The 27,712-nt window shown below is 51.6% G+C and overlaps 1 protein-coding gene and 1 long non-coding RNA gene across 2 annotated transcripts; one reads left to right on the forward strand and one right to left on the reverse strand.

Moving 5' to 3' along the window:
- Positions 1–5,070: 5,070 nt before the first annotated feature.
- b3gnt2b (UDP-GlcNAc:betaGal beta-1,3-N-acetylglucosaminyltransferase 2b) lies at positions 5,071–22,488 on the reverse strand. The gene is made up of 3 exons (XM_086174209.1): positions 19,879–22,488; positions 11,948–12,087; positions 5,071–8,021 (listed from the first exon to the last, which is right to left on the reverse strand). The coding sequence occupies exon 3, from the start codon at positions 7,994–7,996 to the stop codon at positions 6,809–6,811; it is 1,188 nt and encodes a 395-aa protein (XP_086030335.1). The 5' UTR covers positions 7,997–8,021; positions 11,948–12,087; positions 19,879–22,488; the 3' UTR covers positions 5,071–6,808.
- LOC147236790 (uncharacterized) lies at positions 19,883–24,902 on the forward strand. Its single transcript, XR_015108817.1, has 3 exons — positions 19,883–20,001; positions 20,170–20,325; positions 22,944–24,902. It is a non-coding gene; the product is annotated as an uncharacterized LOC147236790 (long non-coding RNA).
- Positions 24,903–27,712: the final 2,810 nt, after the last annotated feature.

Below are 27,712 nucleotides of genomic sequence, written 5' to 3' on the forward strand. Positions count from 1 at the left end.
AGAAGGTTCTCTCCGGGCGGAGGTTCCACCTTCTCCTGCCTGGTCAGCAGGTTCCTCGTCTGCAGGTGTGAACGTCCGGATGAGACCCCGTGATTGACAGGTGATCGGTCCGGGTTAAACCCCGCCTCTCTCTACTGTCAGCTGGGATGGATCTATGAAGATATGATGGTCTCATTTCAAGATGGTCTTCAAGAACTTGAGGAGACCCTTGAAGGCCCTGCTCTGCAGACAGCTGATCCACCCTGGAGCCTTTTTTCCCTCCTCCTCCTTCCCTGGCTGGCCTAGGACCAGGACCAGGACCAGGACCAGGACCAGGACCAGCATCAGGAGGACTCAGAGGTCCTGGCAGGTTTCCGGCATGGAGCAAGATCCTGGATGACCCTGCTCTGCAAACACCTGATCCACTCTGGAGCCTTTTTTCCCTCCTCCTCCCTCCTTGGCTGGCCTAAGACCAGGACCAGGACCAGGACCAAGACCAGAACCAGGACCAGGACCAGGACCAGGACCAGGACCAGGACCAGGACCAGGAGGACTCAGAGGTCCTGGCAGGTTTCCGGCGTGGCGTAAGATCCTGGAAGACCCTGCTCTGCAGACACCTGATCCACTCTGGAGCCTTTTTTCCCTCTTCCTCCTTCCCTGACTGGCCTAAGACCAGGACCAGGACCAGGACCAGGACCAGGACCAGGACCAGGACCAGGACCAGGACCAGGACCAGGACCAGCATCAGGAGGACTCAGAGGTCCTGGCAGGTTCCCGGCGTGGAGTAAAAAGTCCAGCGAAGGTGAAAGAAAAATGAGTGTCAGAGGCGGAGGAGGGGGATTAGACAGTAAAAAGAGACGTGGAGCAGCGTGTGTGTGTATGTGTGTGTGTGTGTGTGTGTGTGTGTGTGTGTGTGTGTGTGTGTTCCGGTCAGATCTGTTCTGGCTTTTAAAAGAGCTGGAAAGTGAAAGTAAGTGCAGCAGCAGCAGGAGGTTGGATGTTCTGGCTGATGGGATGTGATGTGTCTGCAGAAGGTCCTGCTTGCTCCACTCATTGCTTGCAGGTGGAACAACATTCTGCTGGAAGTCATTACAAGCCACTCTCTTTCTGTCTCTCCACCCCCTCTGTTGTTCTTGTACCGAGCAGACGATCATGGTCTCCTTCACGGCCTCCCGTCTCCATTGGTGGAACCGACGTTCCTTCATAAGAAGGATAAAGAAGAGATGGAGGGAGGAGAAGGGGGAGAAAGAGGAGATGGCGTCCTTCCATCCTGCATCATTCTGCTTTTTCCCCAGAAGCTCCTTCTATCTGGACCTTCTGTCTGCAGCGTCCGTCCAAAGCGACCTGAGATGTTGTGGAAGAACCTCCGTTCCTGTTCCTCTTCTCTCCCTGCAGAAGGTGGTTGAAGCTCCTCCTCAGGCTCCGGAAACACGGATGGCTTTAAGAAGCTCCGCGTTCATTAAAAACTAGAGGACCATCATCCATCACCGGAGCCTGCAGGCCGCTGGTGTGTGTGTGTGTGTGTGTGTGTGTGTGTGTGTGTGTGTGTGTGTGTGTGTGAGAGAGAGAGTGAGAGTGGAGGGTAATAAAGGTTTCAGCCTCCTTGTTATCTTACAGTAGTTTAAAAGATCTTCTCCTTCCTCCATGTTCATCCATAAACCTCCTCTCTGGTCTTCCTCCAGACCATCTCAGACTCCTTCCTGATCTTCTCCGTCCCTCCTCACTCCCAAAGAGAACCTCCGCATCTTAATCTCCACCTCCTGTCTTCTCCACGGCTGCTCTCGCCTCCGTCTCCTCCACCGTTCCTTTTCTTCTGGCCGATGCTCTTCTTCTTGTCCTTCAGAGAACATCTGTTTCTGGCCCGAACCGCTGCCCGCCGTGATTCCACGGTCACGGAAAGGACAGCGTAAGCTCAGGTGAGGCTCTGCGGAAGCACCGTTAGAAGACACCACGAGGTCTTCATCTGTCTGGAGAGATGGAGCAGAACTCCAGATTTCCTGGAAGAAAATAAGAATCTGTATTTTTACTGTAATTTGGTCCAAACGGGAAAAAAAAACACGATCCTCACAATGAAGATTAAAATGAGGTCACTCTGACTCAAGTGTCTGTGTGTGTGTGTGTGTGTGTGTGTGTATGTGTGTGTGTGTGTGAGGGAGTCATTTTCCGACAACTGTGTGGCATCATTGCTTCTCGGCAGCTGCTGATGTCATGTGACTTAATGGATGGATGGATCCATGGATGGATGATGGATAGATATGTTGACAGATGGATGGATGGATGGATAGAAGGATAAATGGATGGATGGATGGATGCAATGATACATGGATGGATGGATGGATAGAAGGATGGATGGATGGATAAATAGATGGATGGATGGATGCAATGATACATGGATGGATGGATAAATAGATGGATGGATGAATAGAAGGATGGATGGATGGCTGGATGGATGGATGGATGGATGGATGCAATGCTACATGGATGGATGGATGGATGGATGGATGGATGGATGGATGGATGGATGCACTGCTACATGGATAGATGGATGGATGGATGGATGGATGGATGGATGAATAGAAGGATGGATGGATGGATGGATGGATGGATGGATAGAAGGATGGATGGATGCAATGCTACATGGATGGATGGATGGATGGATGGATGGATGGATGGATGGATGCAATGCTACATGGATGGATGGATGGATGGATGGATAGAAGGATGGATGGATGGATGGATGGATAGAAGGATGGATGGATGGATGGATGGATGAATGGATGCAATGCTACATGGATGGATGGATGGATGGATGGATGGATGCAATGCTACATGGATGGATGGATGGATGGATGGATAGAAGGATGGATGGATGGATGGATGGATAGAAGGATGGATGGATGGATGGATGGATGGATGGATGCAATGCTACATGGATGGATGGATGGATGGATGGATGGATGGATAGAAGGATGGATGGATGCAATGCTACATGGATGGATGGATGGATGGATGGATGGATGGATGGATGGATGGATGGATGCAATGCTACATGGATGGATGGATGGATGGATGGATGGATAGAAGGATGGATGGATGGATGCAATGATACATGGATGGATAGGAGGATGGATGGATGGATGGATGGATGGATGGATGGATGGATAGAAGGATGGATGGATGGATGCAATGCTACATGGATGGATGGATGGATGGATGGATGGATGGATGGATGGATGGATGGATGAATGGATGGATGGATGGATGGAAGGATGGATGGATGGATGGATGGATGCAATGCTACATGGATGGATGGATGGATGGATAGAAGGATGGATGGATGGATGCAATGATACATGGATGGATGGATGGAAGGATGGATGGAAGGATGGATGGATGGATGGATGGATGCAATGATACATGGATGGATGGATGGAAGGATGGATGGATGGATGGATGGATAGCCAGACTGGAAATCACAACCTTCACAACAGTTCTCTATATTTATTTTATATGTTTCTATTAAACACCTTAATATCTTTTTATATACCTTTGTCTAGATAGCAAAGTGACAATTGTAATTGTAAAAGTGTGAGGGCCGTTTGAGAAGTGTCCTTGCAACCCCCCCCCACACACACACACACTCACACACACACACAGCACCAGATGCTAACCGCTGTAGCATCAGGACTACCGTTGTCATGACAACAGCGGCGGAGGGCAGCGGGTTTGTCTATCAGCGTCTTCCTGCAGTTACTTATTGATGAGCAGCTTTGACTTTGTGCTGATCCTGTTCAACTTCTGTCGATAGTCTGCAAAAAAAAAATTATTAATCTATCATATTATATATTTATCTATTTATCCAAAATTATTTCTCTATTTATATTTTTCCATACCTTTAACTTTCTTTCAATCTTTACTGTTCTTTTTATTTCATTTTATTTTTTTATTATTTGCTCTTTTAAGAAAGAATAAACTTCATTGATCCCCATAGGGGAAATTCCTTTGTCACTGCAATGTAACAGTAACATTTCCAAAAAAAAAAGAAGGAAAAAAAATATGAATAAAAATATAGATAGAAAGGCAGAAGACAAAAGATAGCAAGACATCCAGAAATAAATAGACAGCAGATAAATAGATAGCATACAACAACAACAACATCAGGGTTAACGATGGGCAACATCAAGGAAAAGTGAGGGTGAAAAATAGAGGACCAGAACTAAAAAAAACAATATAAATATAGTAAAAAAAAAGATTAATTAAATAATAATATAATAATATATATAACAATATAAATGATAATATAAATAACTATATATATATATATATATATATGTTTGTTCATTTATTCATACGATATTTTTTGTTTGTCTATTTATTCATACGATACGTTGTCTATTTTTTTTTTTTTTTAATTTTATCCTTGTTGCTGTCACTCACATCATGCTTATTTTTGTCAGTTATTCTCACCCTTGTCTTTTTTTTCCTGTTGTCTACCTATTTTTGTTCACTCTGGTGTCTATTCATTTGTGGATGTCTTGTGCTATTTTAATTGTCTCTTTTATTTATACTTACATTTATTGATAGTCATAGTTGCACTGCTATGACAAAATGTCCCCTATTGACATCAATAAAATATATCTTATTTTAAAACTGTAGCAAAGTTTTTATTGGGAGGCTGAAACCAAAATTTAAAGGTAAATAAATGGACTTAAAAGAATGATATATTTACTGTAGTTTCTCAGCGCCTGGACTCTGCTGCCCTCTGCTGGACGGCGGGGTGGCAGCGCCGTCCCGAGATCTCGGGAAGATCACGCGAGATTTCGCTCAGCCAATCACAGCTGGCACTGAGGCAGAGTGGGAGGGGCTTCGTCCGGACGGGCCAGCTGTCAATCACAGGGACACAAACGTGGACTTTCGGCCTCTCGTTCATCACTCAAAACATTTTCATCAACAATGTCCTTCGGGACAAATAAAGTTGATAAATATGTTTCTATTTTTTAAACAACGGGAAAGAACATAGAGAAAACCCAGGCAGGAGGAGAACACGAGAACCCTCGGACCCCGAGGGCAAAGACCAGGCTTCACGGCCGCTTCACGGAATTCACCTTTATTACCTTTATTATCTTTATCATCTCAGTCACATTACAAATACAAAGAAGGCTTTCCCCCCCAACCCAAGCAGAAGGTGGACCTGGGCTGGGACAGAAGAGCAGCAGGCACAGGAGGGCTGGTCCAGGGAACCAGTGCAGGCGTAGTGCGACCCCCGACCTGAGGAGGTCCACAAGCGGGGTGGAGGCGAGGGGGGGGGGGGGGGGGGCGTTCGGACCGGGGTCGCCGGTCCGACGCCGTGGAAACGCGTCTGACCTCGAAGAGGACTTCAGATCGTTCACCCTGAGCGGAAACGCCGTCAGACACCTTCTCGCGGTGAAGATTCAGATGTACTTCCAGATTCTTCTTAACGGAGGCGGAGAAGGAACAAGATCGGAAAAAGTATTTCGACGACGCGTGCGTCGGGATGAAGACCCCCCCCCGGGTTTGTAAACATCTCGAGGAGCGGCGAAGGTGCGAGAAGAAGACCGGACGCCGACGGTCAAGAAAGAGCGAAAGGAAGGATGACGGGTCAGGACCCGGCGTGGACCTCCACCACGTCGCCCAGAAGCTCAGAACCACAGGGACGTTCCTATCCTGACCAGCAGGGGGAGTCCTAACGGAGGAGGTCTCCTCAGGTACGGAGGCCGAAGCGGCTTTCGCAATACTGTCCAACAACCCGCGTCCGGAACGGAAATCAGTCACATGACAGGAAGCGGGCGTGACCTTGTCTCTCCAAGACCGGCGGAGAACCACCTCGGGTCTGGACCTTCAGCCTCGGACCTTCTCCGACTTCGCCGACATCCATATTGGAGGATCCGAAGACGTTCCCCCCCCTCCGAGCCCCGCCCACGGCGCCCGGCGCGTCTCCGCCTGCCTCTGGGAAACCCTCAGCGGCGGCAGGTCCCGGCAGGACCTCCTTCCTCCAGAACTTCCTGAATCCAGAGGCGGGGAAGGTGAAGCCTGCCAGACATTTTACAGCACGACACGTTTTGGTGGCGGGCTCAGGTGAGGCGTGTCTGGACCAACACCTGGGACGGCGAGCTCCGACGCCGCCGCCGCCGCCGCCACCACAGCATCTAATACAAATACATTTCAGCACTTACATTTTTTTTTTTTCTTTTTTTCGGTTTGAACCTGAAGCAAAAATCAGACAGCATTTGGATTTCAGCACAGACACACGCACACACACACACACCCTAAACTCTCCCTGTTTCCTGTTTGTGTGTGTGTGTGTGTCTCCATTAAACAGGCCTTCAGAAGATGGTCCACATTGGTTTGAAGGCTCTTCCTGAGGAAGTCACGGGTAAAATACTTGAAGGAGCGTGGAGAAGCTCCAGCCGACCTCCAGCAGGAGCTTCTCTGGAGACACCGGGGGGGGGGAAATACAAACCATCGATTCTCTGTTGACAAACACAACCCTAAAAGTTTACAGCATAAGGGCGACACACACACACACACACGCACACACGCACAGTGTTAAAGCAGTACAAAGATGTATATAAATAGTGATATAAATATGTGCACACAGAGCCTCAGCCTTGTTGACAGAGAAGCACGAGAAGGTTTCCTAGACATCCGCTCCAAATACTATGGCGGCCATTTTGGGAAAAACATCGGAGCTCACCACCGCGGAGCCTCCGGAGGGGCGTCTCGACTAAAAAGCTGCCGACTTTACACTCGAACCCCGTTGGAAACGACGTCCGTCTAGCGTTTGGACCCGGCGGACCCCGACCCCGGGTCACTGGCAGTTGAGGTCGGTGCTGTTGAGCCAGGCCCAGATCTTTATCATCTCCTGCGGCGTCCTGGGGTGGACCAGCATCAGGCTCTTGTAGGCACAGGGGTTGGAGCGGTACTTCTCCTCTATGTTGAAGGTCCTGAAGCCCTTGTGTTCCTTGGGGGCCAGCCCCAGCTTCCTCAAGCACATCCCCGTGTACACGTCGTCGATGGGGTAGAGCGGCACGCGGCCCGTGGCGTTGTGGAGAAGAGCGGCCACGCCGCCCGAGTAGAGGTAGCCGCCGCCGCCGGCGTACGGCGGGTAGGACCCCACGTAGATGCTCTCGGGGATGAAGTACTTGACCTTGCGGTCTCGGTGCGGCCCGGCGTTGAAGATGACGTCGCCCACGAACAGCTCGGACGCCTCGTCCCTGGACAGGTTCCGCAGGTAGTCCAGGATGCGGTGGGTGTTGACGAAGACGTCGTCGTCGCCCTTGAAGATGAAGCGGGCGCCGGGGCAGCGCGTGTGGATCCACTCCAGGAACAGCACCTCTTTGACGGTCAGGTTGAAGAAGGAGTCGCGGTAATCCCACTGGATCAGGTCTCTGTGCTGGGAGCTCTCGAAGCGCAGCATGCCCGACAGGTCCGGGTGGTGGTCGCCCGCCGTGGCGTTGCCCAGGAGGAAGACGGTCACCACCCTGCGCTCGGCGACGAGCCCGGCCCGCCCCCAGGACTGCCGGATGGCCTGCCGCCGGTCGAAATGCGGCGCCAGCGACTTGACGGCGAGCAGGAGGAACGGCGGCTCGGCGCAGATGTCCCGCTGGTCCATGGTGATGGGGTAGGAGCGGCAGCGCATGTACAGCAGGAAGTCCTTGAAGCGGTCCGGCAGCAGGTTGTAGTCCTGCACCTGGGTGGCCACCGCCTCGTTGGGCCGGCACGGGTTCTCCATCCAGCTGGTGCTCAGCCAATCGGGCGCCTCGGAGATGTTGTAGTAATCCAGGATGGGGTTGTTCAGGAGGTCCAGCACCTGCTGCTGGCGGTTCCAGTAGGCCCGGCGGGGAAGCAGCTTGGTCCAGAAGGCGCCGGAGGGGAGGCGGACCTTGCGGCGCTCGTCCTTCTCGTGGCTGCTGTGGCGCGATATGAGGATGAAGATGAAGACGTTCACCATCATCACCGTCAGCCCCACCTTGAGCCTCCGCCGCGGCATCGCCATGACAGCGTCCCGCAGCCGTCACCACCTGAACACACACGCACACACTTGTATGAGAAGAACAACCCAGGGTCGACCTTGGCGTGTCACCTCCCCGCCTTTCTAAACACAGAATATCAACATGGCTGCCGGCGTGAACGGCCTATCCCGGCTGTGATTGGCTGAGAGGCGCTCCATCGCAGGACCACATATGGAGACATCCAAGGCGGCGGCGGCGGCGGCGGCGGCCACCATCACCGCCACACTCCATTCTAATGAAATGTTTTGCCGTTCCTCGGACAGTTATAGGATAACAATCCCCCGGACACTTTATTCCAAAGTTTCCAAAGTTTTCCTTTGTTTTAGTGTAAAGGAGGTGAATGAGAAAATTCTAAAAATCTTTACATGCCATGAACTGTTCCAATAAAAAAAAAAAAACATGATGAATTAATATCAAAAAAGAATTGACATCCTAAAAATATTGTTGGTTTAAAGGAGAAAATTGTGTTACTGTGGGAAAACATGCCACTACAATTTATTGGAAAATTGATTGGTGGCGTGTAGAAGAGGAGGTTTCATGTTTACAAGGTTATTCTGGTTATTAAATCAATCTTTTCAATTTTGGCTGTTTTTTTTTTTTTTTTTTTGCTATTGTTTCTGTGTTTTTTTTTTTATAGAAATAAGAAAAGAAAAGATCGTTTTAACGATGTCACCTTTTTTTTTTCTCACCAAAAAAAATCTTTTCATTTCCAGATTTTGAAGCAAAAAATACATTGCAAAGTTATTTTTCATTTTTTTCTTTCCCGTTTTTGTGCGGGGCCATAAAATATAGTTCCGAGGGCCGCGAGTCTGAGACCCCTGGATTAGATGCCACTTGCTCATTGGCACTTTGTTCATGGATCCTCCAAACTGGTAAAAAAAAAAAACAACCCGCCTCCAAATCAGCAACAACAAACTGGAAAAAAGAAACCAGATAATATGGACTGGCGTTGCCTGACTCGCCGAGCGCCGGAAACGTCCGACCACCGAGCCTCGGGGATGTTCTCCATGTTCTCCGGCGGTTCTACCCGTCTCTGCGGGCGCGGTCTCAGGCTGGGATCTTCCCTCCAACGCCTACATCTTCCCCGCTTCCCTCTTGCGTTGCTCCACTCCCGGTGACAAACCTGCACGGCTGGGCTTCCGGGGTTTAACCCCCCCCTTCCCCGGCATCAGATCGAGAAATCCTGGAAGTCCGGGTGTTACGGGGGCAAGAACGAACACCTCCTCATTCCAGCCCCGCCTCCTGGATCGCTATCCGCCCTCCCTTCCGTATCGAAACGCCGACGCCAGAAAGAAAGGAGACGTCCGGGGAAATAAGAGGCAGGGGGAGGGGCCTCCCGGAGAAGAACAACGCGTTGACGAGTCTCCGCTTAGCAGCCAGAAGCTCCACAACCAAAGCGACCTCGGCCCCGAACCCCCTTTCGGCCCCTGGCGAAAGTTCTGCTCCGGCGGCTTGACGTCGGCTCTGCGGTTCGCCGCGCTCAGTGGCGGCCCGGCGTTCCACGGGGATGAGAGACTCTCAGCTGATATTTGGCAGATCTGCGCTCAAACCTGCCATCGCAGCGAGGGGTTAATTCCCCCTTCTGCTGCCGCTCATATCAAGACGCTGCGCGGCTCAACAACTATTAGAATCAAGCAGAAATGAAGACGAGTCCAACAAGACGAGGATTTTCAATCCGAGCAGGAACACTGCCACGCGTGTGTGTGTGTCGTGGACGGTGTTCGGTTCTAAAAGCCAGACTTTCCGTGTCAATAAAAGGAGTCGGACCTGCCGCTAGGAGACGTCACGCACCTTCGACACGAACAGGATCAGAACCTCCTCGCGGCCAAAGGAGACAGCGCAAGGACCATGATTTTGTCAGGAAAATTTGTAGGATTGCTCTAGAACAGGGGTGTCAAGGGGATTCGACCAGGCCCGCAGGATCATTTGAAAGTGAAAAAAATGCTTAAAAGACAAGGATGAATTTTTTAAATTAAGTGCAATTTGAGAATTTTCCACTAGGAGGCGCACTATTTTGGTCAGGGTAGACGGCAATCCGCATCACTGAGACGGACCAATCAGCAGACGTTATCAATGCACCACCTGCTGCTTGTTATGACGTTGTTTCTACCCTGTTCTCTGCCTCCCCGCTACGCCCTCATTAGCCAAAACGTCGTTATCAAAACAGAGAAAAGTAGTTAAAAAGTGTAGAATTTTCAAAGAAAAATTGACTACGTCAACCTTCGTGCTCAGTGTGTTTGCAACAAGTTCCGGTATTTAAGGAATATAACATACGGCGCCGCTACGAGACTCATCAGAGCGAAAAATATGACAGCTTGCAAAGAAAACTGAGAATCGCTGGCTGGTCTGAGGAAACAGCGGTTCACTTTCACCCACAGCCTAGAAATCAGTGCAGCAACGGTAAAAGCCAGCTAGATAATTGCTAGCGAATACGTGCAATTTAAAGTTAAGTCACCAGCTTCACTACAAACTAGTGATGGAATTCTACTGTTCATGCAACACCATACATTTTCAGTATGTATTGTGTGTGTTTGCATGTTTCATGGATGAAGTTTACACATTTACAGGACAGGTAAATACTCCAATCCTTACACATTTAATAGCACCCTTTTTAGTTTGGAGGGTGTAGGCAGTGATTCAATTCAGATTTTATATGCACATGTGTAAATGGTTTAAAAATCCCTTTCTTTATAGGTCTCATTTAATCTTAAAGTGCATTACTATATTTTTCAATACCAATTACTTGTTAAAGTTTTGTGCCTTTGCACGATCAGTGGGATCACATGATTGCAAAGCATACATATGAATGATAGAAGTAAATTGCACTTTTGTCTAAGGAAATACGAGGTGTTTCATGAAATGTTTGGTGAAAGGATTGGTCATTAAATTCCAAGATTTTCTAATGTCCTTGTACTTCTTTACACCAAAACAGAGGAAAGACATGATATTTTGGTTATTTATTGTTGAGTATGCTATTATTTTAACGGTCCGGCCCACTTGACATCTACCTAGGCCGTACGTGGCCCGCGATGAGAAATGAGTTTGACACCCCTGCTCTAGAACCTTCTGCGATCCTTGACCGGGTGTCTGTTCTCCGGCTCTGCGGTTCCTCACGCGAGTATATGATTAACTTTCACGGCCTCGGAGCTCGCGGCTCCCGTGAGAAGCGCTGGTTGGTCACCAGTCAAACACCACGGCTGGATTGAGCGCTGGGATCCAGCTCCTGCGACCAGAAGGATCCGGTTTCACATCAAAAACGCACACACACACAAACACACACACCATCCCCCACCGGCTCCAGGTAATGTTTGCCGCTCTGCACCTTCTCCCTTTGTGACTCCGACATTCCAGATGAGCCTCGGAGGCTGAACGGATGTGTGTGTGTGTGTGTGTTCGTTTGCATTTGCAGAAGCGTCCAAATCAAAAGAGCTAGGCCTGAAGAAGAAGACGTCAGCGGGTCCGCCGACCCGAAGCGAGACGCAGAGCGGAGTCGGACTCGACACGGGATCTAATCTACAACAACGGCAGCTGTGTTTGACCGCTGTGGTTTGCACCTGGTGAAAAGCTCCGTTCAGGTGGTGCGAGCAGGGCGGGGGGGGTGGAAGGACAAAAACAAACAAGAAAACACAATGGTTGGCCTTCGGAGAACCTGAGCCGTCACAAGGTTCAGCTGGGTCCGGACACACACACGTGAGATGTTACCCGAGGAGACACCTCACAGATTGCAAAACAAACCGAAAAAAAAAAAAAACAGAAAAAAACAGCAAGTCTACACTGGCTTCAGATAACAGGTCGAAATCTGCTGGGTGTGTGTGTGTGTGTGTGTGTAGGTCACTGACTTGCTTTTTTAAAGGAGGTCCGCCTCAGACCCACGTGTGTGTGTGTGTGTGTGTATGTGTGTGGTGAGCCGTGCGTTGCGGGTTGTGAAACCTTACCTTCGCTTGGTGAGAAGGCCCTTGTCTCTTCGGCTGCGTCCTCTCGGCGCTCTTACCCCATACTTGGCTCCGCCCCCTGGAGGGAGGGGCGGCGGCGGGCGAACGGGAACAGGTAGACGGCCAGCTGAGGGACGCCGACCCTGAAAACACAAAAGGCGGTTAGCGTTAAACCGCAGCGCAAACACACGGCGCTGGCTAATCATCAACCCGAGCACAGGCGCGCTGCAAGGGACGCCTAATCAATCACACCTGATCGCTTTAAGGAGATATTGATAAGGACAGAGGCTTCGGCCTTCAACGGGAGACGGCAGATCATCAGTTTAAGTCTGCTGAGCCAAAGCCGGGGGGATCGGATAAGAAGACGGTAAGGAAAGCGACACAATGTGGGGTCGCAACGTGGAGGTCGAGTGGACGGCGAGCGGGTGAAAGAAGGAAGAAGACGGGGGGTTCTCCAGATGCGGAAGGTCAAAGGTCAGAGACGTTGCTGTCTGAGAACCAGGGGCGGGAGCGGGACCGGGGTCGCCGCTCGCCGACCGAGGCGAGTGAAGGGCTCTTGTTGTGGAGGCGGGTGTTTTCGCCGCCGTCCCGTCTCCTTGGCAACGGCAACGGTGTGTTTTTTTTTTTTTTTTTGCTGCAACTCAAACGCGGAGACACGGAGCGGTGAAGTCCAAAGGCCCGCCAGAGTTTTCTGGAGTCTATAAAAGGCCCGCTTCGTCTGGGAGGGGGGGGGGGGAGTTGTGTTTGGTGCTCCGGCCGTTGCCGTAACAACCGCACTTGTGAACAAATCAAAACAAGGTGAATTTGAGTGCTGAGAGCAAACGGGGTTGAGGACACGGAGGGGGGAGGAGGATCTCAGAGGGTTCTTGGACGTGGACTTCTCACACCCAGGAGGCATTCAGGGCCGACAGCGGATCCAGCGGTAAAAAAAAGAAAACACTCAAGGCGTGCACGTGGGACACACACACCTGGAACACACACATTGGAGGCGGACTGATTCACAAGACCTGGACGTGACCGCTGAGCCATCTGCACCAGTATCTCACTGTGGGCTTGTACTGATTGATAATGGTGATCACATATGTGTGTGTGTGTGTGTGTGTGTGTGTGTGTGTGTGTGTGTCACCCAGAGCGCGACAGCATGATTCATAAACTCGGGGTCTCTGTGTTTCTGGAGAGGGGAAGAACATGGGTGAGAAGCCTGCAGGAAATGCAAGAACCAAGACTCCACCTCTCAAGAACTAGATGTGCCCTGCTCACTGCATGATACACACACACACACACACACACATGCACACACACATGCACACGCATGCATCATGAGCTAAAATGAGTGCTTGAAATACAATCAGCCTTGCTGCAAATAACCTCTGCACGTGGCGTACGGATCTACACAGAACATACAACTGAGCATGCGCGCACACACACACACACACACACACACACCTAACTATTCGGATGTGGTTGTAGCGTTCACAGCAGATGCGAGCGCTCTCTTAATCATATAAAACAAATAATAAAAAATAACAACAACAACAGCAATAATAATAATAATAAATTTGACCATTTGATGGCGGGTAAAAGTGGTCCTTCTGAACTTTGCAAGAGGTTTCAAAATAAACGTATGCTATCCTTTTGGATAACTTGATTCAAACAGTATTTATATGCCACTGGTATCATTAGTCATCTGTATCCCTGCGGTGTTTATTATCATTGCAGGCTTCTTTCCACCTCCTCATGACTTTCTCACTGAGCTGGAACGGATGGATTTGCATAAGGGACCTGGACGGTTGGAGAAACACGTCGCGGATCCGGGCACTGTTGTTTCTTTGAGACTGATTCCCGCATCAACACACACACACACACGCAGATACACACACATCCCCCTTGCACGCGTCTGGACACAAATACACGACTGTTATTTTGGCCCGGCATCAGAAAGATAGGAGTGGATGCTGTGGCGTGAGGGCACGCAGGGCGGACAGAAATAGCCCGCGGCCGAGGCGGACGCCGTCTTCCTCGCGTCTATCAGCAACCGCAGCCTTGCTGTGAAGAGGCCGCCGGCCCCGGCGAGTGTTTTCACGGGGCTTCGGCCGCCGCAAGGGACGGCGTGCGCACGGCGGCCCCCCTTGGCCTTCGGAAGAAAACGAATTGTTTGGACGGCGCCGGCGTCCGGCGCTGTGAGTCAGCTTCCACGAAAGCTCGCTGTTAACATTACGCCGGCGCTCGCCAGGATCCAGACGGACCTTTCCGGGTGAAACACAGCAGGAAGAAACTGCGCCGAGGGCTATCTTGTCAACAAAATACCTCAGAAATCAGACCATAATCATAAATGGCAAGCTGACACACACACACACACACACACACACACACACACACGCGCACACACACACGCGCACACACACAATTTCCTTTGCTGGCAGCGGTTGCAGGAAGTGTGGAGGTGATAAATAAATCTTCTAGACCGGGCACAATCTTTTGGTGAAATAAAAGCACGTGACTCCCCAGGGACATTTCCGCTCAGTGCAACACACACACACACACACACACACACACACACACACACACACACACACACATACACGTGTGTGTTTAAAATAGAATGGAATTTCTCATTATCAACATATACTTGTCACCCTGACTCCACATGCTTGGGGTCATCTCTATGTTTAGTGAGAGCCGGTCACTCACACTCAGCTCGGTCCAACCTGGTGCTGTGAATGTGTGTGTGTGTGTGTGTGTGTGTGTTTGGAGTGTTGAGTGCTGCAGCCCGTCCGTGTCCCTCCGCCACTAATGCATTAGGCAAACATACCAGCTTTAATCCTGACACATGACTCAGCGTGACCTGATGAGCAGAGCCACAGCGTGTGTGTGTGTGTGTGTGTGTGTGTGTGTGTGTGTGTGTGTGTGTGTGTGTGTGTGTGTGTGTGTGGCCCAAGTGCAGAGTTTGTGTATAATAGCCTCTCATGAGCAGCCTGTTTGAGATCGATGTTGTTTATGCAATCTTCCTTTCCGCGCTGGAAGCCTTCCTAAATATTCAAACTGAGCTCAAAGCAGGTTGGTGGACTTCAAGCGGAGAGAAGAAGTCAAGATGTTCCAACGTTTTGAAGACGCAGCCTTAACGTTAACGAACAGGCGTGAACCCTGGCCTGGAAGCGGTCGCGCTGCTGTTCTCCTGCCAGATCAGAACCCCCCCCCACACACACACACACACACACACACACTCCGTCACGTCACCAGAAAGTGTCAAAAACCTCCCTGGACTTGGCGTCCACCTGCGGCTGGGTGGAACCCCTTTAGTATCTGGAAAGTTTCGATATCTGTGCCACCAGCGGCGATTTAAGAGCCAAGCGACAGTTGGGACGGATCTGGTGGCTGTTTTTGGACTGCGATAGGAGGACGGAGAAGCTGGAAAGAAGCAATGCAGGAGGAACATGAAGACTCCGCGGAGACGGAACCGGAAAACCTCTTTTTAATCGAAATAGAAAACCGTCGTGGCAGAAAACCGCCATCGGGGGGTTAATCTCTCGTTGCTTCCCGACCAAACGCCGAATGGATTTGAGCTTCCGCGGCGGTCTGGGAGGAGCGGAGGCGTCCCTGCGGCCCGGCCCTCGCCGGCCTCCGGCCTCGCTCCCAAGCGGCGCCGCTTAATGGACGCAAATGCTGCATTACAGGAAGACGGTCCAGGTTCTACCGGGAACTGGCCCTGCGGTATCATCAACACGTCTCCTGACACACACACACACACACACACTTACTGTGTGATGGTCCGGGAGGGAGAACAGACCCGGTCGCTGTAATGCCAAACTGCACCTTAATGCAACGCTCTCATTAGGTTGCGTGTCGGAGTGGTTGGATGAGCTCCAAAGTAAACTGCTTAGAGGGGTTTAATTTTGGAAGTGGCGAAGGATCGGGACGCCGCTGGATCTTAAACTCCCTTCAGACCCTCAGACATCTGCTCGCCGTTAATCCGGCGGTAAACACGATCGATCGGGAGCCGATGAGCTCCCGCGGCGTGGAAGAAACCCGGGCGAAACCTGCGACGGTCCGCTCATCTTCTGCTGGAGCTTCTTCCAGGGTGGAGGTGAAACGGCGCTCGCTGATCGGCAGGAAGAACGGGACTCGCCGTGTTTGGAGATCGGCTCCGGGGCCCGAGGCTTCAGCACACAACCTCCGGAGCTGAGAGCGGGAGGACGGAGCGCTAACAAGGTCTGAGGAAACCGGATCTCTTCAGCTGTATTTCACCCTGCGGGCCAACAAAGCGCATCTACGTTTCTAGGCCGGGAACCTCCGAGAGCCGGACGCTCACCGACCGTCTTTACCGAACCGAGACCTCTCGGAGCCCCGCGGGTGTGGATCCACCTCTTCGGCGGAAACAGGTCGAGAAGAACCCGATCCCCGGAGCCGAAAGTGGGTCAGAGGCTGCCTCTCGCCGGCGACACGGCTTCGAATGACTCCGTCGTCACGGCTTCTTTGTGAGAACCTGGTCGCTGCCAGCAGAGGTCTGACTCCAGACAAAAGGCTCCTTCATGGAGCCCGAAGGCGCCGGGTTGGGTGGTGGGGCGGGCGGGCGGGCGGGCGGGCGGCTCCGGTCAGGTTTGCCAGAATGCTGTAAATCATAACGCCTGCAAACACAAACACCTGAGATTTATGCGCCCGGGTCCGGGACGGTCAGCACGCCTCTGCTGCCAGAATGAGCCGGACATCTCGGAGCGAGAGCGTTGCCGAGCGTCCCGAGGAGGCCCCGCCCTCTGGTAAATAATCTGACCGGCCGCCGGCGGTGGGGAGCGGGGGCGGACGGGATTATGGGTCGGGCGCTGACAGAACAATCCCCGTGACAGCAGGTGATTTCAACTTTCTCTCCCCAGATTGGAAAATCCCCTGCACTTGTTCTCCGGGCGGCCAGAGGGGGGAGACTCTTAGCGTGAAAGTCCTCCCCGGTGGGATTTAGCACATATTTTCTAAATTAGTTTAAAGTCTCAGTGGTCGGATAAAAGGCGTTTGGAACCAGCGTGATGTTCATGTCGAATAATCCCATTTGGATGGTAGTTTGACCTGTCAATCAGGATGTAGAGGTGCAATAATGAGCGTCAGCTCCTGTGAGGACTTTGTGTTTTGGCTGCGGTTCGATTTTCCATCTCAGAACTCTGACCCTTCCCGGCGGGCCGCCGCCTCAGGAGACCTCGGCGGCACACGGACGCCCAAAGCCGGCCAGCTGAGCGCCGAGTCAGCTGACCTTCTCCAGCCTGTAGCTCGTTCTCCTCCGATTTGGTGTCAAAGGGGAACCTGCGCGTCCAACAACTGGATTCTACACGAGCAGAGGATGCGGGGAAACATCTGGTCCTTTTCCAGAAGCTCATCTACTAACAAGTTCTGTGTTTACAAGTGCAAAAGACAAACAGTAGATAATAGAGGGTTAGTCAGCGTTGGCTGAGACCGTAACCTTCGACCTTTCGGTACATCGACGGGAGTCAAAGCAGAGCTTCCACGGCAGCGGTTCAGGTGGATTCGCAGGATTTCACCTGAATCCTAACCCTCCCCGACGCCTCTCCATGGTAACAACCAGCGTTGCGTCGCCATGCGTTCGCGTCCCGGCTGCGGAGGAGGACTCGCTTTATCGCCCGACGGCTCCGACCCGCGTGACCGTCGCGTGTTCTGCGCCCCGTCGTGGGCAGTGTAAACAGATTAGCGCCGTCAAACTCCGAGCTGGCGTCCGAGAGGGGGCGGGGGCTTCCCGCCGTGGAAAAACTAGCACACTCGGGGCGATCTGCAGACAGCGGGGCATGTTTCTGTGTCAACATGAAAGAGGCTGTGATTGTGGCGCAGACCTGATGGGATGTGGGTATAATTAGCAGCACCTCTGGGAACCGCCGCGTCTCCACAATTAGCATGTGCCCAAATTAATGACCCGCAAAGAAAATGCGCGGGTGGCTCTTAAACATCAGGATGACCGCCTCCCGCCGAGCTGCCGCCGCCGTCCGTCAAATGGAGGGCGGGGCCGGGAGGAGCTGGGCGCCGTCCTCTCCGCCGCCCTTGGACATGATCGTCCGCGGCGGAGGACACGCCTTGAGGAACGTCTCCCTGGGGACGGGCGCCATGGCAACAGGGCTTTTATCGGATCGATCCCCCGACGCACGTGACGGGATGGTCGGACTGTCCTTGCGTGGGAAGCCGCTGCTGGAGGAGTGTTTGTGTACCTCCACAGCAGGACAACGCCGATGTTCTCACCGGGTAGACTTTCACCGCGCAAGACGATCCTCCAAACCTACCCGACCCGCAAAGCGCCGTTCCCACGCTCGGAACCGAGGACGGTCAAGAGGTGCGGCTCCAAAACCCCGTTCGTGGGAACTCCAGAAGAAGGTCTGGGTGAATTCAACAGATGCTAACCCTCATCATGCAAATCAGCTCTGGGCTCTCAACGCTACCATAAAAATAACTCCCAGACCAGACTCAGCCAAGTGGGGGGGTTTACCTCAAAAATCCCCTGATAAGGTCACCAGCAGATGTTCATGAACGCACCACGGCCGTCCATCCTGCCAAGGTGAACCAGAGAACGCTTCCTTCCATCTCCTCCTGAGAGAAGGGACGCACAGCGCAAATGGGTACGCCGGGAACGCCGCTGTCTCGGATCTGCGCGGAGCTCATATTCATCAACCCGCCCAGGTTCGCCTGGGCTCAGGAGAGCCGCGGCAGAGACGTCACTCCACCCCATCACACAGAGGAGACCTTCTTGAGGTGTTTACCCTCGGAGGATCCCGGCAGGGAGTGAAAGAGAATATTGTGATATTCTCACGCTGTTCCCCTCTGTTATTGGAGGTGGAGATGGAGAAGTTCTCACCACGTTCCAAGCGAGACCGTTTGCCAGCTGGACGTTCAGGCCTCTTCTCCATGACGTTTGACCTCCAGAGGCCGGACTCTCGAGGCCCGCTCCATTCGATACCCTTCACCCATTCCTTTGGGCCGCTCCCCTCAGGGCTCACACAGCCAATCACCTGCCTTCGTCTGACCGCGGCCAATCAGCTGCCACCGCCCGGCCAGAGCCAATCATCCTCTCTCTCACACCAACTCACTTCCTGTCCATCCAGAAACCTACTATCTGGTCTTCCTCCAGAGCTCCAGACCAATCACGTGTCTCCGCCCGGCCAATCGCGTGCCTCCGCCCGGCCACGGCCAATCATCTGCCTCCATCTGATCTTCTCCTCTCACATTAACTCACTTCCTGTCCATCCGGAAACCCACTCTGGGATCTTCCTCCAGAGCTCCAGACCAATCACATGTCTCCGCCCGGCCAATCATGTGTCTCCGCCCGGCCGCGGCCAATCATCTGCCTCTATCTTATCCTCTCCTCTCACGCCAACTCACTTCCTGTCCATCCATAAACCTCTTCTCTGGTTTTCCTCCAGAGCTCCTAACCAATCACGTGTCTCCGCCAGACCACGGCCAATCATCCGCCTCCATCCGATCCCCTCACACAAACTCACTTCCTGTCCATCCATAAACCTCACGTCCACGGCCAATCACCTGCCTCCGTCCAGGCAGGACCAATCACCTGCCTCCGCCTCACACCCACCAACCTCCTGTGCTCCAATAACTCACAGGTGAGGAGGTCCGAAGCGCTGCTCGTGGTTCGGACCTCCTCCTTTTCCTCCAAGTCAGCGGAAAATAAACCTTCCTGGTCATTTTTTTAAAAACAAGAATCAGAGGAAAACGAGAAGAAGAAGAAGAAGCTCCGTCATCACTTTCCAGCTGCGCAAACGTGACGTCACAGACCACGTGACGCTCCCGGCCCGTCAGACGCCGTGGGTTCGAGCAGGAGAGTCGCCGAGGTTCAACAACGGTTCGTAAAACAACCCGGAATCCCACGGTCGGGGAAGAGAAGGGAGACAGACAGACACGGTCCACGCAAGTTGTTCGCGGGTGGATCTCGCACTCACGTCTCCACAGGTCTCCTCCCGGCTCCTCCTCTCCTTTCTCTTCCTCCTCCGCTCCGGTCGGTCCGCTCGCCGCGCTCCGGGTCTTCGGTCCGACGGGACGGAAGTGCCTCCTTCGACCGGGAGGTAAGTTGACTAAACCCGCCCTAGTTTAGTTCGATAGTTAGTTAGTTAGTGAGTTAATGAGTGGGTGGGTTAGCTGTTTCTCGCTCCGGCCTGCTCCCCCGCCGGCGCCGACCGGAGCCCGCTGCCTAATGACGCCTCCCCCCCGCCGGCGCCCGGGTCTCTCCGCAGGGACGGCGCCGGTGGGCGGGGCTTCGCCGTGCACGACCAGGCGCGTACCCGCGGGTTCTAAGCGCGCTCCCGCGTCCCCGGGTTTGCGCCCTGCCTGGAACTCATCGTGGAGACAAGGACCATCATCTCCTCACACACTCCTCTACACATTTCCAGGCAAGAGAGGCTCCTTCTACTTCTCGTCCCTGTCTTTTAAGATGCTTGATGATACTGTGAGATGATACTGTGAAGATCCTGTTCTTCTGTGGTGGAGGTCAACCTCTCCCTGCAGCAGAGCTCTCAAGGTCTCAGGTGGCCTTCAGACCCGCTGGGTTTCTGGGACCTCCTCATATGGAGACCGCACTTGTTGATGGTTCCTGATACAGCTTTTGTAGAGAAGTCAGACTCGTGGATCGCGATATGAGAGCAGGTGTCGGGGTGGCCTCCACCCCAGAGGGGTCTCCTAATGACCAGGGTCAAGACAAAAGGGTGTCTGGTGTGGGTGGAGATGCAATCTGCTTCTATTTAGAAGGTTCCCAGCTGGTGGAGCCAGAGGAACAATGGCCCCCCTGCAGGCTTTCATGGAGAAACACTTCTTCACAGCTGATCATCTGCCACCTTCTGATCCTCTCCTCTCACTTCCTGTCCATCCATAAACCTGCTCTCTGGTCTTCCTCCAACCTCAGCATCCTTCCACCCAGATCTTCCCCGTTACTCCATGTCCAAACCATCTCGGTGTGACTTCATCTCCAGAACATCTAACATGTGCCGTCCCTCCGACGGAATCATTCCTGATCCTCTCCATCCTCCTGGCTTGGGTCTCCTCCACCTTTTGGCTGAAGCTCTTCCATCACCCGTGATGCTTTTCTCCAGCGGCTCCAGCGCGCACATCCTGTCCTCGGAGATGTTTTCACAAGAGCTGCTGCTTTGAAACAACAGTGGTGTTTAACATCCTCTTACAGAACAAACTCCAGGTTGCTTCCCTCCACCCTCCGGCGTCTTCTCCCTGACGTCACAGGAAAAAAAAGGGGAGGTCACAGAGCTGAAGACAATAACAGGCATTTCAAACACACTTCCTGGGGCTCCAGAAAGAAGGTCCAACCCTGACCCGCGTTTGTCTTCTTCTTTAGATCAACAAATAAAAGCTTCTGCTGGAGGTCTCCTACGGGGTTCTGGTGGCGAGATCCATCCATAAACCCCCATCGGTATCCGGAGGCGGTAGCTGGTCCTCAAACCCCCTGGTAGAACATCCAAACGTCCCTGAAAGCAGACAGAAATGCGATTCCGTCCCGGGCTGACCTCCGTTGAGATGTTTCCTCACGACGTCACGGGGATTCAGCCCGGGTGGGAACCGACTTCGGAGGTCAGGACTATTCCCACGGCGCTCGGCCTCCGTCTGGTAACGCGGCCTCCTCCTCGAATCGGAGCTCCTTTCGCAGAGAATCAGACGGGCAGGAGATCACCGGGACGTTCTGCCACGACCGATCAATCGGGGCCTTCTTCAGAAGCCGAGGAACATCGGTTTTGAGATCTTCGTCCTGCGATTGAAGAACATTTTCTCGGACGGAGACGTTTGGGATGGAAATCAACGAAGCCTAAACCCCCGGTGAAGCTGGAGGACTTCCAAGTTCACGAGGGGGAAATTCCAGACGTCTGTAAACTTCTGCAGACACACACACACACACACACACACACACACACACGTGCAGAAGATCTATTCATGTCACCATTTGGAATCGGGTGTAGGAAAAGTTCAGTGTGCACCAAGTCGTGGCGATATGTTTTGGAAAAGTCCTAAGAGAAATTGCCGGTGGGAGCAGAGAAGAGTGTCGGACAGCCAGACCAGATGATGTGGGAAGTCACATGACCTTCTAAATAGCGAGAAGGTCCGCGCCAGTGGAAATGTTTGCTCCTGCTCGGGAGTTCCCTCACAGCTGGGGACACGTAGTGCGGAGGTAACGTCGGCCCGTCACGAGATGTTTGGGATACGAAGTGAAAGACCGCAGCCGACACGGACCGGGGAAATTACGGTTATTAGAAAATTGGGATCTTCTCAGCTTGAGCCTCGTGAGCGGAAGATTCTGGAAAACAGGACGTAGCTTCAGTACTTCACAGAGGAACATCAGAGGAGAGGGCGTTTGGAGCTTCACAAAGGCTCCATTGCCGGGACCTCGGCTCTAATTGCATTATCTCAGCGGCATCACGTTCTTATCACCAGTACATTAATGTTGCAAAAAATACATGAAAGCTGAGCCTGGAAGCATCTCTCACACACACACACACACACACACACACATACTCAGAATCGCAGCAGGCCCTTTTTTTTTTTTTTGTCTTCTCCATGTTCTCCTGTGTGGTTGGCGAGGACACGGCCGGAATAGTTTGGCATTGATCTACTCCAGGTTCTCCTTGGAGCAACAATGGGAGCTTTGTCGTCACGGGCTCAGATCTTGGCACTGATGTCCTTGAGTCCTGTAAGCGGAGGCCAGAGATACGCCTCGGACCTCCAGTAGAGCATAGATCTGCACCAGGTCAAGCCCGGCTGGAGATGTGCACCAGGACAGCTTGTACACTGAGGGTTGAGAACCCACGTTCTTTTCTTCTTCCTTTGGGCTTCACGGCCAATCGTCTGCCTCCGTCCATAAACCCCCCCCTGCTCTTCCTCCAGACCTCCTCAGACCTCCTCCAACCTCCACCATTTCTCCTCTGTCCATGTCCACACCGTCTCAGTGCGACTGTATCTCCAGAACATTTAACTCCACCTCTGCCTCTTGTCTCCTGTGTCTCCAAACCAGACACCGTGGCTCCATCTTCATCTTCTCCATCTTCACCTCCCCTCTGTGGCTCTGGACCATTGACCCCAGGCACTGAGAAGTCCTCCTCCTTCATCTCCGCTCTGTGTTCTGCATGGGCTCCTCGCTGAGAGCTGAAGGACAGGTGTCAGAAATCACCCAAAAATAGTCCCGTCACTGCGTTCGTGTTAAGCGGACGTCACGCCGGCAGACGTCTCGAGTCCAGAGAAGGACCAGAGTCCAGAGAAGGACCAGAGTCCTTCCTGCTTTCACGTCCTACAAGCATGAGGACCTTCTTGGTTTGGCCTTTCAACTACTGAACTTTAAGGAGGATAAATCTGATGTTTCTGCTAAAGATCTGGGCTGAAAATGTTTCTTCCGGCGCTGTCAGAGTTTCTCCTCACTTTAGTGTCTCTTTTTCCTAAATTTTCTACTTTTTTCTTGCTTTAGTAACAATTTTGGTTAAGAATTTGCCACAGGAGGTCTTTCCTACCTGAGGCTATCAGACTTTTTAATTCCTCCTCTTTCAGCTGAAGGGAATATTCAAATCTTTGTACTTTTTAAGACCTTAAAACACTTAATAGCCTTGACTTTGACACTTATTATTTTTATTTGTATTTCTTACTCTCCCTCCTTCCTACTATTATCTATTATTGTTATGTTTTACTTGAAACTCTGGCACAACAATTTCCTTCGGGATATATAAAGTTGTTCTTATTCTTATGAAAATCAGACATCCAACTCTTCACCTCCTCATTCGCTCGCCAGGACAGAAATAATCGAAATAATCGAAGGTTAGCGGCGGCGGTTGAGCCCGACTGTGATCGTCAGAACCCGATGCTGACAAAAAAAAAACAAAACGAAACACATCGGCTCTTTTACATTTCTTTGTAGCGTGCAGGACTGTTTGTGAACGCATTTCTTCCTCTCACATTGTTGCACGCATCCTCTTGCTGCGACCACAGGATACACTCAGCCAGGAGGAGCCTGTGACTCACGCTTTGTTCTGCACGCCACTCGACCACGAGGTCTGCGGCGCCGTTTTCGGAAAGCAGAGAAGGTCGTCGGGCGTCGCTCCCCCGCTGCAACCGCTCCTCTGCCGATACGCCAATCGCAGTCCCGCCAAGTTCTTCGGGTTTTTTTCCTCGGGGGCCTCCGATCCCCCCGACTACAGGATAGGTGGAGCGGACAATAGATGAATGCTATATTGTCTTTACTTGTTTTGAAATTCCCCCACGTTTAAAAGGCACATCCTAACTTTTTCTATTCTTAATTATCTATTGTTACACACCTTGTATGGTACGGTTTGTGCGGATGAACGTCAAAGCGCCGGCGATCACCAAGGGACCGCCGGAGGAGCGGCGGACCGATGAAGTAGCCTAACGATGTTATGGACCGACATCGATCTGAACGCCGACGGGCATTTCCTTCAGACGGCGTTCTTTGAACGGATTAGACCTTGAGGGACAGCGACGCAAAGAACGCTCGCTTCCGTAGATGTTCAGATGTGGACGTCGTCTCTGGAGGAAACAGAAGAAAGTCAGCGTCTTCAGACGCATACCATACCATACCATACAGCCGAGATGAATATCTGCTCACGCTTCCTGAGCGCCGCAATTATCCCTGATGGTTAACACATGCTTTCAAAATCCTGCTCAGGGAAGGAGGAGGAGGGACACGACGGACGCACCGAAATAAACGAAATAAAACCGCCACCATGCCTACGTTGACGTGAAAGATCCAAATATGAATGTTTTTTTTGTGTGTCGCTACCACGTGATTTGAAAGAAACGTCTGAAAGTGTTCACAATACTTCACGCATTTACTCAACGTGCATCATATCCTCTCTAAATCAGTCAGAACAACTTTATTTGTCCCCGAGGGGCGTATGAGGTAGCAGCATCAAAATTGTGAACATCAAGAATTAAAAAAGAAAATATATGTACGTATATATATATATATATATATATATATATATATATATATATATATACTGTACAAAATTGTGCAACTTGTGGGTATATATACCCTAATTTCTGGACTATTGAGCGCGCCTCATTATAAGCCGCACCGGCTAGCCAATCGCTAGCTTGGGCTTCCTCCTGCGCACTAAAACCGAAAAAGTCGTCTTCTTCGGCGTCGGAGTTGAACAGACTCGGTCATTTCATGGCTCCAATGTGACGAGGATAAATGTTTTAGAGGCGTGAAGCTCATTAGCCCCCCCCCGAAAAAAATCCATATATTAGCCGCACCGTTGTTTAAGTGAAAAAAGTCACGGCTTATCGTCCACAAATTACGGTACATAAAAAAAAAAAAAAACACAAAAAATTAAGCTAAAAAACATAGAAAACCCCCCCAAAAAGTTGATAAAGCTACTCTGTGCAAGAGCAGTGACCCGGAATCGGGTCAACAGCTATTAAAATGAAGGGTTTCAGTGACCTTGAGATAATTCCTGACCCCGGAGAAGAACGTCAAGACAGCAGTGGGGTCCCAGGACCAGGATCCCAGGACCGGGATCCCAGGACCGGGATCCCAGGACCAGGATCCCGAGGCTACTGTCCCCTTGCTGTGCAGGAAACCAACACAGTAAAACAGAACTGAGTAATGAAAGCGCAGGACTTCCTGCAGTCACATGGTGTGGACAGCTTACACAAGGACCCGATGGCGCGACCGGCACCTTCATCACGTGAGGTGCCGACTGACACCGTCCTGACGGCCCGGTGGAGCTGGAGGGGACCAAAGAAAAAGAACCAGAAGTTTATTCTGGTTTATTCTAGTTTAACCAGAAGTTATTCTAACAGGCCGCGGGATAATCGGGAGCTTTGGACCGCTTGCAAAATGAGCCGTTTGTGACGACACGGGCTTTTTTCACAAAACGGTCAGGAGGCGCAAACGGTCCTACGGCAAACCGATTTCAAACACCGGTCGGCCTTTTAAACCCTTAAAATTTAGATCTTTACTTTTTTTTTGGAAGAAGATCTGGATATCAGCGTGGGTTATCCCAGTTCAGCTACGCATCCAACCTGTACGGCCCCTTTAAAAACAAGAATGTTATGAAGTCTAGCCCCGGAGTGTGTATCCGTGTTGCTCAGATGGGGCCGTCATTAGCTATGTGTGTGTGTGTGTGTGTGTGTGTGTGTGTGTGTGTGTCCCATGCGCTCTATTCCCTGGAAGCAAATATGCTCTCGGTCCCTAAGTCGCCCCTCAGGTGTAGGTGAAGCTCATTCGTTAGAAAATGTCAACAAAACCTGCAGAAAACCTCCCGCAGTCGATACTCACGAGGGCAAACGGATATTTATTTTTCATTATCCAAATGCAGAGGGCTTGTGTGGAACATAGCGTGAGTGTGTTGTGAGTGTGTTGTGTGTGGAGTGTATTCATGTGTCCTCCCGTTGTCTGGGATACACTCCCAGGGGGAGGGAACGCCACACAAAAGCTGACCTGCTCCTGCCTCTGCTTCTGAAACACCTGAGCTCAGGTGGAGGTGCAAACCCTGCAGTTCTCGTGTGCGGTTCCCCCATCCGAGCGCGTGTGTGTGTGTGTGTGTGTGTGTGTGTGTGAGACCTGGCTATTTAAACAATCAAATCTGACTCATTGCTTTGAAAACAATTGCCTAAAAGGTAATTCATATAGATGAATTATACGTTTCCAAAAGGCATATTTCGGTCAAATTCGTCATCAGACTAACTGCCTGCAAACATGCAATTTAAAACAAAACAAGAAAGTCAGGAGTCGGGAACTTTTAAACTTTTTCTCCGTCTTTAACCGGACAAAATAACCCCGATACAAAGTTTGAGCGGAAGCAGAAAGGGAACAGAAATTAGAGAAGAAACGCCATTTCTTCTGCAAGGGTTGGACGTTGTGACAAACTTCTGTTTGTTTGGCCTTTAACCGCCTTTGCATGTTTGCCCTCAAATGTGTGTGTGTGTGTGTGTGTGTGTGACGGGCGTTTCCACAGAACTAATACATAAACACACACACACACACACAGCCATGATAGCACTTTTGTCACAGACACGCCTCTTGTTAAATAGTTAAATGCTGTTGACATCCATGCAGGCCGAGCTATCTCCTGTATCAGTGTGTGTGTGTGAGTGTGTGTGTGTGTGTGTGTGTGGGGGGGGGGGGCAGACAGGAAGCCGAGACACAGAAATTTACCCTAGCTTAGCATGAGGAATAACAGCTTGCGGCTTCTTTCCACTGCAGGTCACTTGGTTCTTTGCGTTGACAGCGGGCGGCGTCTCACCTGTGGAAAAACACCGACTTATTTTAAAAAAGCGGTCGTGACAGAGGCGCAAAAACAACAGCGAGGGTGCCGGCGAGTGTTTTCCCGTCCCCGGTAACGCGAAAACCCTTGTCCGTGGAACGATAGCAGAAAACAGGAAAGGATAAACTCCCCGTGAAGACGGTCGCTCTCCCTGGAAATACTTTCCTAGGAAAGCAGACGTACAATTGGTACATCACCCCATATCCGCTTTTTCTTGGAAACCAGATTTGCTCATGAGATATTTGCAATTCAGCGAGCAGAAGTGATGTCACGTGAGGGACGAGGCAGTAGAGAAGTTCAGATAGAGGATAAGTCGATGAGATTTGGAGGAAACGGCGGTCACTTGTTCTGAGCGTGGGTTCTGCACGAATCAGAACACCGACATGCTTCCCCACAGATTGCTGAGTTTGTGGAACGGGAGAGGAGATCCGCGGCCGCCGCGTCATAAAACACCCGGCCGACTCACGCTCGCGCTCACGTGCGTTCTTTCGTGATGTCACGCCAC

Source organism: Fistularia commersonii, chromosome 2, assembly GCF_037954325.1.
Source record: "Fistularia commersonii isolate RoL2024-O1a breed Wild chromosome 2, RoL_Fcom_v1.0, whole genome shotgun sequence".
Lineage (NCBI taxonomy): Eukaryota > Metazoa > Chordata > Actinopteri > Syngnathiformes > Fistulariidae > Fistularia > Fistularia commersonii.